At 39.9% G+C, this 14296-nt stretch overlaps 1 protein-coding gene across 5 annotated transcripts in view; it reads right to left on the bottom strand.

The window, feature by feature from the left end:
* The window catches only part of tia1 (TIA1 cytotoxic granule-associated RNA binding protein), a 42175-nt gene that overhangs the window by 27412 nt on the left and 467 nt on the right, over positions 1-14296 (bottom strand). For 2 of the 5 annotated variants that reach the window (XM_043681611.1, XM_043681612.1), the window contains exons 2-3: positions 2262-2358; positions 618-713 (exon numbers count right to left, since the gene is read on the bottom strand). In XM_043681611.1, the coding sequence (XP_043537546.1) occupies positions 618-713; positions 2262-2358 (193 nt within the window). Of the gene's footprint in view, positions 1-617; positions 714-2261; positions 2359-9025; positions 9184-14296 lie in introns of all 5 variants that reach the window. The other 3 variants (XM_043681615.1, XM_043681616.1, XM_043681613.1) reach the window with 2 other exon arrangements.

The raw sequence follows: 14296 nt of genomic DNA on the forward strand, positions 1-14296 counted from the left end.
ACGCATTCAGTGACAATCCCATTTCTGAATTTAAGATTCCAACTTAAATGTGCACCAACATAGCAAAATCATGCTGCGTTTACTTTGAAAAATGACATTTGATTCAGTTTTACGACTTCTATTTGGGCTTCATGAGACTGCCAATTGTAATTATCATAAAACTTATGATCAAAAGTATGCATTTCCTTTCCATATTTTTACACTCCAGACTTGCAACAATTTTCTTTTTCAATTTATTTCCTCAAAATGTTACTACACTTTTGGGACATAATAATAAAAATTGGCTTGAACAACAAATTTCTTGCATTGTTTCAAATCCCAAATGTGGCTTCAATTCTGGTTACAATTATTTTGCATTTTCAGCTTCAATTTTCATCCCTGTGGAATAAAAAAAACATGCCCCTTTTACATGGAAACATGCTTGGCCCAGAGAGGCAATTGTGCAGCTTTTCTAAAATGAAAAGACATGTTTTACAGATGACAGGGGAGATGTGCGAATTATTCGAGTTTAAAAGTAGTAGCGTTATGCACGTTTCCTTTCTTGAAGAGAGAACCCATAAAAGGGTGAAGTCACATGTTGCAATTACAACTCACCGTTGCACGAGATGATAGCTTACCTTACCCATAATCTTCCGTCCATTCATCGCTGCCAATGCTGCTGCTGCATGCCGGTGCTCATAGAATTCCACAAAGCAATATGGATCATTGCCAGTCTGTTAGGAGACGGAAGCAAAACTAGATTAATTATTTCAAGAGGAATTTCGTAGGGGCCGTGGAGCATGCTAGAGCAAATAAGCAAGAAAAATTCAACATATCTCAAAAGTGCTGTGATTTCAGAACTTATGACGAAACTAGGGTGATGTCAGCTGAACTGAGCAAGTCAGAAACTCTGGCAGAGAATCAAATTAGTATTTCCTTTACTTCTCTTCTGAATATGATGCTACTTACTGCAAGCACAGGGATTATTCCTTTGCAAGCCTACATAGCATAGCATGCATTTGCATGCAGCACAGACAAACCTGACAGCTTCTCACCTGACACAGACACTTCTACATAACATATGTTAAACTTCCTTCGCCCTAACCCCTGACCAGTTGTGGCACGCCAAAAGATTTCCATGGATAAGGCTGAGGGGTGACCTTATATAGATTTATAGAAATCTTGAGGGGCATGGATAGGGTGAATAGTCAAGGTCTTTTTGGGGAGTCCAAAACTATGGTGAGGGGGGATCTGCAGGGCAACGTTTGCACATAGAGGGAGGTGTGTGTATGGAACGAGCTGCCAGAAGAGTGGTGGAAGCTGGTACAATTACTGCATTTAAAAGGCATCTGGATGGATACATGATTAGGAAGGGTTTAGTCGGACATGGGCCAAATGCTGGCAAATGGGACTAAATTAATTTAGGATAACTGGTTGGCATAGATGAATTGGAGCAAAGGGTCTGTTTCCATGCTGTACAGCTCTGACTCTATGGATAAGACCAACTCTCATCAAATGTCAGATTGCCTTCGTTCGGATGTGCAACAAGCTAGCAACACAAACATGCTCAGGACAGGGGTGACATTACAGGCATGGCAGGGTGAACCAAGAAAATTTGACACAGATGGAAAACGTTCATGAGTAATTGCTCTCCATCCTTTGACAAAGAAATCAATACATTAGGTTTGTGTGGAAAATTCTCCCAATTCTTATATTCAAGATTTCAAATTGCAATGCAAAGAATGCTTTGTACAAGCGAGACCAAAGGTTACAACACGATAAAGCCTGGTAACTTAATCAGAAACAAAGTTAATAATTGCACAACAACAGGTTATAGTCCAACAGGTTTAATTGGAAGCACTAGCTTTCGAGGCACTGCCTTTTCCACAACCACCTGATGAAAAGGCAGCGCTATGAAAGCTAGTGCTTCCAAATAAACCTGGTGTTGTGTGATTTTTCTAACTTTGTACACTCCAGTCCAACATCGGAACCTCTAAATCACCATTATCAGAAGCAAGAACAGACACGATGGGCTGAATGGCTTCCTTCTGCAATGTAAAATTGAACGGCTCTTAAGTGGACAGAAGTTTTATTTTTGTCATGTTACAAGGGCCATATATTACCATCCAAATTTCTGAATAATGTTTAAGTAGAACTGAAAATGATAACTTCCTGTATCTCCTCTTATCACAAATACTGGGATTTAATCAATTCATGCAAAGATGCATCCTTTCAATTAATAAACGTGACAGTTTTTATTTCTTTAAAACAAGTCGTCATACCTCAACAATCATCTTACAGCTTTTGCATGGTCCAATCTGACTGAAAAGTTGAAGAATGAGAGCTTCTGTCACATCTCTGGAGAGATTTCCCACGTAGCTATCAAAATATGAATAAAAAGTGACCACTCAAGGTAATGAACTCATTCACACACATTCATTAACTTGCCTGGAAAAGCCTCGAAACTTTGCACATTCAAAACCTCATCTACAAACAGTTCCATTACACAGTCTTAACTGGTTTTCTCCAACCAAACACAAAGGAGGGTAACCTTACCCTAAGCTCAGCGTCAAAAGCCACCCAATTTGCCACACCAATGCATTACCAAACAATGGTCCCACTCCTCTGAGAAGGAAGTTGTAAAGCTTGCAAGGGTTCAGAAAAGATTACAAACATGTTGTAAGGGTTGGAGGGTTTGAGCTAAAGGGCGAGGCTGAATAGGCTGGGGCTCTTTTCCCTGGAGCGTCGGAGGCTGAGGGGTGGCCTTTCAGAGGTTTATAACATCACAAGTGGCATAGATAGGGTAAACAGACAAGGTTGTTTCCCTCGGGTGGGGGAGTCCCGAACTAGAGGGAATAGGTTTAAGGCGAGAGGGGAAATATTTAAAAATGACCTAAGGGACAAGTTTTTCACAGAGGGTGGTGAGTGTTTGGAATGAGCTACCAGAGGAGGCTGGTACAATTACAACATTTCAAAGGCATCTGGATGGGTATATGAATAGGAACAGTTTACAGGGATATGGGCCAAGTGCTGGCAAATAGGACTAAATTAGCTTAGTTACTGTAAATCTCTAAGACTCGATAATTTCAGTGTTCAGACCAGATTTTCAATTTAACAAAAACTTTTGACCTTTTTCAACTAGTTTACATTTTTTAAAAATCTCTCCGTCAGGTCTTTGAAAACAAGAAAGCAGATGGGGAAAATGCTCTGTGTTTATGGAGACTTAGCTTTACTTAAATACGATCGGGAAATAATGGCCTCCATTGGAAAAAGATGAGAATTAAGATTTACCATCGCTTCCAAAACAAATATTTTTGCCTAAGTTACATCATGCTGGACTTGGACATCACCAGCAACCTCCTCACATTTTGACAGGTAAAGGCTTAAAGTCCAGTCTGGGGATAATTGCAATACCCTTCAAAATCAGAAGTAGTTGGGGAAAATTTGGTAAATTATAGTTTATAAAATCTGAAAGAACAGTTTTATTTGTAGGTTTGATTGCATGTTAAAATTACAGAAATTGCTAACAAGCAGATTTTAAAATAATTACACTTTAAGAATAAAGGAAACATTCATAATTAAAGTCAGTCACCTAACATTTGAATGTCAATACTGACTCTCCACACAAGAAATAGTTTAACCACATTTATTGAACCTGACCACCTTTCCATTCAATCTCCATTTTACACTGCACTATTCAAATCCAGAAGGTTGACACAGTTTCTGCTCAACCACTCAATCACAGTGAATTTTATATCTATATGACTCTCTAGGTAAAGGGGTCTCTCCTGCTGTTTATGGAGTGCCAGTCTTGCAAAATAACATTTAATAAAGAAAGTCTTCATTTAGTCTTAAGTAATTTTGTCTTGTTGTAAACATCTTTACAATGATTACGATAAAACTTTGAACGAGTGCAGAACCAGATTTCAAAGCAACTTAAATAGTACAGAAGGCATAAATAATTGCCAAGTTAATAAAAGGACAAACTTTTTAAACAGTAAACCGTAAGTTTATTCAAGTCTAAGAGTGCTTTAACAGAAGTTAAATTGCCGAACTTCAATCAATGGAATAGGCACTGGACCAAGAAGGGCCTTTGCCCGAAATGTCCATTCTCCTGCTCCTTGGATGCTGCCTGACCTGCTGTGCTTTTCCAGCACCACACTCTCAACTCTAGTCTCCAGTATCTGCAGTCTCACTTTCGCCTAACAACCTGATTTGTCCAGTTCTGATTAAAGGTCACCAAATTGGAAAGTTAACTTTGTTCCTCACTTCACACCTCAGTATTTCTGGCATTTTTTTTGCTTTTTTTTGAACTGATTTCACTTATTCAGCCAATAGACATCTAGGTAGAGAAAATGCTGGAAATAGTCAGTGAGGCAGACAGCATCTCCACAGACAGAAACAGTTCATGTTTCAAGTCAGCATTGCTTCGACAGATGCTTTGTGAGTTGTGAATGCAGTTGCTAATTTGATTTACTCCTGTCACATTTACCAAGATAGTGAAAAGTGTTGCCTTATGTGCTTTATATGCAGACAGTAATTTACAAACACATCAGTGTAACAGAACAGAGTGCAGATTACAGCGTTACAAGCTGCCGAGATGGCGCAGAGAGAGATAAACATTAACATTAAAGAGGGTGCATTCACAAGTCTGATAACAGCAGGGAAGAAGCTGTTCTTGAATCTGTTCGTACTTGGATACAAACTTTCATAACTTCTGACCGGTGGAACAAAGTATAAACAGGGTGGGCTGGGTCTTTGATTATGTCAGTTGCTTTCCCAATGCAGCATGAAGTATGGATGGGAGACTGGTACAGGACATGGACTGGGCTGCGTTTACAACTCTAGTTTCTTGCGGGCTTGGGAAGAGCAGGTGCCATACCACACCGTGATGCATCCAGATAGAATGATAACAGTCTTTATGGACACGCTGAATTTCCTTAGCTTCCTGAAGAAATAAAGACATTGCTGGGCTTTTTTGACTGTAGTGTCAATGTGGGTGGATCAAGAAAGATTGTTGGTGATCGTCACTCCGAGGAACTTGATGCTCATGACCATCTCCACATCAGCGCAACTGATGCAGACAGGTACGTATCCTCCACTCCAGTTCCTGAAGTCCACGACAAGCTCCTTCATTTTGCTGACGTTGATAGAGAGCTTGTTATCTTTCCACCATGCCGTTAAGCATTCTACCTCCTTCCTGTGCTCCATCTCATCAGTGCCTGAGATCTGAGCTATACAGTTAAGTCTTTGCAAACTTGTAAATGGAGCTGGGAAAGAATCTAGCCACACAGTCGTATGTATAACAAGTATAGTCGGGGCTGAGAATGCAGCATACCGGTGTTAAGGGTTATCATGGAGAAGGTATTGTCATCTCCCATTGCTGACTACTTGCACACTCCAGATCCATGGCAAAATTGGAGAGCAAGATGCCAGAGGCTGGTGTAGTACTGCTTCTGCAGACAAGTGCTGCAAAATCAAAGCAGTTTAACAAGATGACGACAATGACAATATATTCCAGGGGATCTTGATTAGAACATGGAAACTAGAATTCTACTAGTTCTAAAAAAAAGTCTGGAATAACACCGTAAAAATATGGGGATCAATAACGTTGAATAGAAGGTCAAGCTGTAGAAGGCAGATATAGATGTCGAAAAGATTGAAATGGTTATGCTTTGAGAAAGTCACGTGGGGAAAGGTACAAGGGAAGAAAATACTGGCAGAATGGATTCAAAAGCAGACATCATGCATGGTTAAGACAGACATGTTGAAAAGATGGGTTTGAATTCAAAAGGCCATGTATATATCCTTTATCTGTACCTTAAATAGTCTTTATTCATGATCTAGCTAGCCTATGACATTTGGCACTGTAAAACATCTCTTCCTGTTTCAACACTGAATACACCACCGCCAAGTTTTGAATCAGCGCTCAACAAAGCAACAAAATTATAAACTAGCACAAGTGGGTATAACAACATAAATCTCCACCACAAATCTCGCATGCACACTACTCAGAATATAACTGAATATAAAAATAGCAAAGTAAACCAAATGAAGGGAAAAAGGTTTGATTCAGATCCATTGCTCAGACAGGACTAAGGTCTCCCACAGGAGATTTTCAGTTTTAAAGTTTTACGGTTTGATGATCCACACGCTGACACTTTAACATGAAATAACCTCAAAAATTTCAACTAGTTTTTCATGAAGGTACACTGAAAAAAGGCACATGGGAATGTAAAGACACTATTATTCTGAACAAATTCTAACTGTGCACATACAACCCATACACATGGGAAACATTTTCAATCTTTGTGTCCATTCAGAAGTACTTTCCAAAAAAACAGACAATAGAATAACAATTCAGGAAAACATTCAAAAATTTCATCAACACAAAGCCAACTGCAACAAATGTTGCCGAAATACTATTCTTTCACTCACTTCTGAAGGAAAACCTGACTCCAGTATCCATAACCTTTGGAACAGTATTTCAAATCAGGACAGTGGTTCAATTTAAGCAAGAACATAAATGTGAAACCTGTAATCAGGGTTCTCCTTGATCAAACAGAACGACATCAACTGCTGCTTTCACTCAACACCAGGTAGGCTCGTTTGTTTGAATTTTTAACAAGTGCTGATACAAGCGACCCTACCAACATTTTACTCAATTAAAACCATGACCCTACAACTGAGTTTAAGCCAGACAATCCCCATTCTATATTCTCCAAGTTATGTGAGATCCAGTATTACTCATATTCATCAAGTCACAGAGATATACAGCACGGAAACAAATCCTTCGGCTCAACTCGTCCTACACTGATATCCTACACAAATCTCATCCAACATGCCAGCAGTTGGCCCATGCCCCTCGAAATCCTTCAGGTTCTTATGCTTATCCACATGTCTTTTATATGTTGTAATTGTACCAGCCTCTACCGCTTCCTCTGACAGCTTGTTCACCCTTAAATGCCTTTTAAATATTTCCCCTCTCACCTCTCATTCTGGACTCCCCCACCCCAGGAAAAAGACCTTGTCTATTTGCCCTCACCATGCCCCTCGTGATTTTATAAACCTCGATAAGGTCACCCCTCAGCCTCCGACACTCCAGGGAAAACAGCCCCAGCCTATTCAGCCTCACCCTATACCTCTAACCCTCCAACCCTGGCAACATCCTTCTAAATCTTTTCTGACTCTTTCAAGTTTCACAACATATTTTCTACCGCAAGGAGACCAGAATTGCACACAATACTCGAAAAGTGGCTGAACCATGTACATTTAGTCAGTGCAGTAATAAAGGCAAGCATACCAAACACCTTCTTCACTATTCAATCTATCTGCGATTCCACTTTCAAGGAACTATGAACCTGCACTCCAAGGACCTCACCATTAAGTGTCTAAGTCCTGCCCTGATTTGTCTTTCTAAAATGCAGTACCTCGCATTTATCTAAATTAAACTCCATTTGCCACTCCTCAGACCATTGGTCCATCTGGTCAAAATTCCATTATACTCAGAGGTAACCTTCTTCACGGTTCTCTACCCCTCCATATTTGATGTTATCTGCAAACTTACTAACCATACCCACTACATTCACATCCACATCATTTATGTAAGTGAGGAAAGGCAGTGGACCCTCCACCAATCCTTGTGACACACCGCTAGTCACAGACCACCAGTCTGAAAAACAACCCTCTGTCTTCTCCCCTCGAGCCAGTTTTGTATCCAAATGTGATCTAACCTTGCTAACCAGTCTACCACGAGGAAACCTGAATGCTTTACTGAAGTCCATATAAATGACCGCCTGCAAGAGAATCAAAGCATCTCCCCATGACATTCAAAAATCATTGCAATCACTTCAATATCAACATCCGCAGATTACCATGACAAAGACACTGAACTGCATCTGACCTGTATAAATCCAATGGCTACAATAGCTGGTCAGAGGTCGAGAATGCTGCAGCAACTGTCTCACCTCCTGGTCAAAGCCTGTCTACCAGCTTCAAGGCTACAAACCACAAGTGTGACACTCCCCATTTGTCTGGACAAGTGCAGCTTCAACAACACTCAAGAAGCTCGACATCATCTAAGACCAAACAGCCCACTTGCACCTCATATCCATCAACTTATGGACAGTACACACTCCAGACCAGAGGGGGTGCGGCTGCGCACGTTTCTGTATGCATGTGTCTGATGGTGGTGGTGGTCATAAATGTTTAAGGTGTGGATGGGGTTGCAATCCAACAGACTGTACTGGATAGTGTTGAACTTCAAGAGTATACTTGGAACAGCATTCATCTAAGAAGTGACAAGTATTTCACCAGACTCCTGACCGATGGTCCCACAAAGCCAACAACCGTGCAGCAATCGACCATGTGTCAGGTTGAGATCACTCAGACAGTGTGCAAACAACGTTCCCTTTGAGGTACGTTCACATGGCAACTCTAAAGGCATTGTAACAAGCAGACCATGCACTGCAAACAGAAGCTAAGGAAAGTGATGGTGCTGACTTCTGCCTCACACAGGTTGGAAAGCCTCCGGGAAGTTACTTGGTGAGTATCCAGCCTCTGCCTTGTTCTTGTACTCAGTATTTACCTGGCTGGTCCGGCTATGTTCATGGTGGGTTCAAACAACAATAATAACGCTGTATATAAACAGGGGCATTATATAAAATAATTATTTTGCTGGGGGTGATCACTGAGTAACTAAGTGACACAAACACGAACTAAAGCCACTTAAGAACTTGCACCTGCGGAACTATCAGAGTTCTTCACAATGCAAAGTTTGTCATTCAATTACTTGAAGACAGTAGTCCTGCATTCTTAGTACAGAGAGACTAAAAGATCCAAACTGTACCTTGTTATTTTGCTTCCCTCCTCATTACTTTCTGAAACTCTCACTGGAATACCTAGTTTTTAAAAAGACATACTGCATCTTACAAATCAGCTGCCTTACTGTCCTGAGAAGGAAGTCCAGCGAATGGTTCCATTCCTCAACAAACAAAAACATTCCCCCCCCCAAAAAAAGTGAAAGTGCAAAGTATAAATTTCTAACCAAAACCGAAGTAAAAATGCAGAAAATTTCACCACGATATTAATTTGAGGGTTTGATGAAAAGGTGTGTAGTGGTCTCCTGGAATTCTTCCATCAAGCTCATGGTTTCGGGAAGGTGCTCAGAGATTGAAATATTGCAACAGTAAGCATCTGTTCCTGCTGGAAAATGGTAAAATAAATAAGCAGGGATGGCAAATAGGAGATTTGCTGAAAACTTTAAAAATCATAGAGCAAATAAAGAGAAACTAGCGTTAACTCTGAGGAGATAAAAATAGATGAATGGCAAAAGAAACAAGAGAAAGCAGAGGTCCCTTTTAAAAAAAAAAGTTGTTGTGATCTGGAATGCAAATCTCTGACAAAGTGGAGGGAACAGGAATTGAATAAATACTTGACAGAATAAAAATCAAAATGTTATGGGCAAGGAGCACGGTGGGATGAATTTGATTGTTTCATGAAGGGCCAGACCAGGTACAATGAGATGAATAGCCTTACCTCTACTGTGTCATTCCAAAACTTTTGGGAAATAACGTTCTTAATTTTTGCCACAAATTCTCCATTGGTCATGCTGGTCTTGTTCGTGATCCACATCGATCACATTCATGAACAGTAGAAAAGATTACAATGCACAACGACCCAAAACCTCTCAAAAAAGTACGTTCTCTAACATAGCAGGAGAGTAAATAGATCACAACAGTGCAGAATATGAACAGAGATTTAACTAAGTTTTCATTATCACGCAGAAGTGGGATTAAGCGTTTTGCAAAGAAAATTTCCAGCAACTCGAACTAAACTCAAGAAGCTGGCCAAAGAAATGTCAGGATTTTCACAGATTCGAGATCAGAACAGAAAATCATAAGTTGTTACACTCCACAGATATGACAGATGAGGGAAAATTGCCTCACTTTGGCAACCTACTCCTGAAACATAGCAACTAAAAACAGCGGAAAATATTTAAAAACCCTTGGCTCGCTTTGCCTCAGATGACGAGTGAAAGCTATTTAAAACTATTCAAGTTAAATTATTGTGATTCGCAAGAGCGTGTGTACTGCACTAGTATATGTCAGTAACTGCATTATTTCAGTTTAAGGAAACCACAGCAATGCTGAAACATTCAAGCTCCCACTTTTACCAAGTGCTTTAAAAGCTTTAAAAGCTCCCCCACCAAAATCATGAACACAAACATGACAAGACATTGGATTTTACAACAGCTTTATCTCCAGCTCTATTGGCGGTAAGATCATGCTATGGTATGACTGCACAGGTAGTGGCACACCTCCAGTGGCTTACCCAAATAATGACCTTTCCCACGAGAACTTGAACAGCGTGTTCTGGCTGACTACTTAGGTACAGCAAAGTTATTTTGTTCTTACCTGACACGAGCATTTGCACATTGCAACAGGGATCACTCCTCTCCAGTATCTACCATTTTGCAAGCGCTACAGGAATAAAGTGTGATGGATGCTATCTTTGTGAGTCCAGGGATGGAGCTAGGGATACCCCCATCCTCAAGTTTGCAACATTTAAAAAATAAAGAGATAGACTGTTGGCAGGACCCATCTTTCAGTGGACTTGCCAAAGGATACCCATGCTCAGACATTTTCTTCAACTTAAAATGCTGCCAAGTTAACATGTAAACAGTTGTCCTTTTCTGCAATTTCAGCATTAGCAACTTCATTGCAAACAAAGCCAAGTTAACACGTGTTCATCCTTTCAGAAAGCTACAGTGTTACACCACCTGCCATTTTTGATATTAGGACTGTGCTCAACTAAGATTACATTTTGTTTCAGTTACTATACCCTTTGAAGTACCAGGAGTGGTGTACAATATTACACACATATCCTGGCCATGTTGACAACATGCTCTGGAAGAAAGCTGTTATGGTATTAACTGAGTGAAAATTTTCCACAGTATACTAAAGATGAGCAACTTAAAAAGCTGTTTTCCCATGGATTTTTTTTTTTAAAAAGACTACTTCTACTCAAGGCAAGCAATGTTTAGTGACAGTTTTTAAACAAAAAAAGCCATGATCGGCATGTTTTTGTGTTAAACATTTCAATGTTCATTGGAAAATAGCCTCAGTGAGAACATCCAAGAACCACATAAATAAATTTTATCTTCTTAGAACAGACTGAGAAATTAACTTATTCTCCAGTTTACTAAATGAGGACACTTCTTAATACAAGAGACTTGGGATCTGTCAAGGAGGATACAGGGAAGGAGAATAGAGGCCAGCAACTTTTTTTTAGATTAGATTACTTACAGTGTGGAAACAAGTCCACACCAACCCTCCGAAGAGCAACCCACCCAGGCCCAATCCCCTACATTTACCCCTTCACCTAACACTACGGGCAATTTAGCGCAGCCAATTCACCGAACCTAACTTTAATTCTATACTGGCAAGAAAACCATGACTTGGGTCAATATCCCTACAAGCCTTTGGAGATCAGTTTCTTTAGACTTAAGAGTGCAGAATCAATGACAACACTGTACTTCCTTTGCAATTTTTGACAATGGATTTCATGATTCTTGTGAAAAATAGACAGCAAACACAAGAGTTTAAACTGTAGTTCATCAGTTTAGTCTTACCATTTACTTAAAGAACCATATCTGTTCAACGGTCAAATTAAACTTTGATCTCTCTCTCTCTATATTAATCCCATATTAATTTTATGTAATCGAAATAACCAAACAGGATGAAAACAGGAGTAAAAATGCAAAGCATGAATAAGCAGGTAACACTCCCACAACAAGCTCCCAGCTGTTGATTTCAAAAAGACTGTGGCAGAGAATCCACGGCTAACAAACTGAAAAAAGAATTTGTGCTTACATGCTTTTCATAACCTTAGGACTACCCAAAGCACTTGACAACCAAATAAGTATTTTTGACGTGCCCATCATTGTTGGAATGCCAAAAGACAATGTAACTGCATTATTAAACAAGTACACATTGAAATTGATTGGTCTAGGGTAGCACCTATCAACTGGGAACAGTGTGACTAAGATAAAATACTGAGAAACAGATTTTATGTCATAACAGATGTAGTTCGCTCTCATGCAATCACAAGGGAAGGCATGCTCTGTGGCTGAAGTAACAGAACAGGTTCTGACATGCAAGAATTACACTGAAGTTAAAATCCAAAAATAGAGTATGGGAAAAATTAAATGCAACAAAATGGTGTACAGAAGAGGAAGGTTGTCGAGCATTTACATCCAACCTTATTGTTACCACTGTCCACACAACGTTCTTAACAACAGAAGCAAACTTTCCAATCAGGCTATCACCATGAAAAGAAAGCTCTATGATGAAGAATTTAATAAGGTACACACCAGATAGGTGAACTTTTCATGCAATGTGCACTTAACTTGAAAAACACTCAGCAATTATTAATTTGGTTTTTCTGAGCTGCGTATCTGGAAAATTATTTCAGTAATAGAACAGCAAAGAGCTGGTGGCAGAAGCAATGTGCAACGTATTAACTACTCTGAACAGTCAAAGGCACAGAATGAAATTTTTTTCATGTATTGCTGCTGATACACTGAGTCAAGTGTACAACATTAAGTTCATAATGTGCTATTTTTGCCCAAGATTATACTGTTTTCAACAGCTCAGCTCAGGTTCCAACAGAAAGAATTACAATTTCAAGTCAAGACTAAAAAAAACTCTCAACTTGTAATGAAATCATTCCTTCAAAATCTGCGCGCGTTGCACAACTTGACACAAAATTATATCTCCTCTCTCGACATAGTCTAAATGCCTGATTATGAAAGGACCAGTTCAACTTCAGTTGCGATTGAATACATACAGGTCATGCATCGAAGACTGAAAACCAATACATGCACTGACAATATTTTTGGTTTTTATCTGGAAAGGACTTGCCTTAAAATCTAACTGGCACAGCAGACAATTCAACAGGTTCTCAAATTCACAGTGATCATCATCCTAAACACTCAAATTTAAGGAGAGAGAGAGAAAGAGAGAGAGAGAAAGAGAGAGAGAGAAAGAAAGAAAAAGAGAGAGAGAGAGAGAGAGACCATAGTTGCTTCTGTATGCTCAACTGCGCATGCCTTCCTACACTGTCGTCTTCGCAGACAAGAGACCCTCAAAGGAAGGAATTCAAGATGATACCAAGAAACACTAAAGACACGAAAGGAGCAACTTGGGGTGTTTCAACCCATGTGAAACATGGGGGTCTATCTCAACTCCCAATTTAAGCTATGGTGCTATCTGCACTTACATAAATATAATTCAAATATAATCTATTGAACTTATAACTCAGCATCAAGGCTTTATTCCAAAAAAGATTAAAAGTATAAAGTGTTCAAACTAACATATAAAATCATATTACTTATCCATTCAAACATAAAAATCACTTAAGATGACTGAGCAACAACAGTTTCCCCACCCAATCTTTTTAACATACTTGTTTTATTTGCGAACACTAATTTGCAACATCCTCTGGAACTCCACAAATGCGTGGGAGGGAACAGGCACCCGTCACATCTATAAATGTAAAATCCCAGGAGAGTTTGAAAGATACGAAATGAGCAACTCGGGGTGTTTTGACCCATGTGAAACATGAGGGCAGAAAGAGAAAGAAATGCATTTGGTCTTTCTCAACTCCCAATTTAAGGCTTGCTCAACGTGCATTGCGAAGATATAGGAGCAGAACTATGCCATCAGTCTGCTCCACCATTCGATCATGGCTGATGTTTTTCTCAACCCCATTCTCCTGCCTTCACCCCTCAAACATTTGATCCCCTGACGAATCAAGGACCTATCTTAAATAGAGTCAAGGGTTGGCCTCCACAGCCTTCTGTGTCAATGAGTTCCACAGATTTACCACGCTCTGGGTGAAGAAATTACTCCTCGCCTCAGTTCTGAAGAGAGGGGCAAAAAGGAACGTCAATGACGGTTTAAAACGGTTAAATAAGTAAATGAACGTTTTATATTTAAAAACAGAAGTCAGTCGGGCCCACAAAACAGACAAGGCTGAGGGTTTATCTGTGTGTGTATGTGTATGTGTGTGTGTGTGTGTCTCCAAGGCAAATCTTTCCGTCTGGGGAAGGGGGAAAAGAGAGGGAAGGACTTTCCCTCTTAACAAGAAAGGCAGACTCTGGTGAGGGAAATGGGCCTCTGCTAAACCTGGAGCGCTGTCTCTCAACGTCAAAAGTGGGGAAATAAAAATTCAAAAGAGTAACCGGCGGAACGGGCAGACTCATATGCGTTTTCTTTCGGCCGGGGTGGGGGGGGGGGAAGGTAATGTGAAAGGC

The sequence above is a fragment of the Chiloscyllium plagiosum genome, chromosome 42, assembly GCF_004010195.1.
Source record: "Chiloscyllium plagiosum isolate BGI_BamShark_2017 chromosome 42, ASM401019v2, whole genome shotgun sequence".
In the NCBI taxonomy this organism is placed as follows: Eukaryota; Metazoa; Chordata; class Chondrichthyes; order Orectolobiformes; family Hemiscylliidae; genus Chiloscyllium; species Chiloscyllium plagiosum.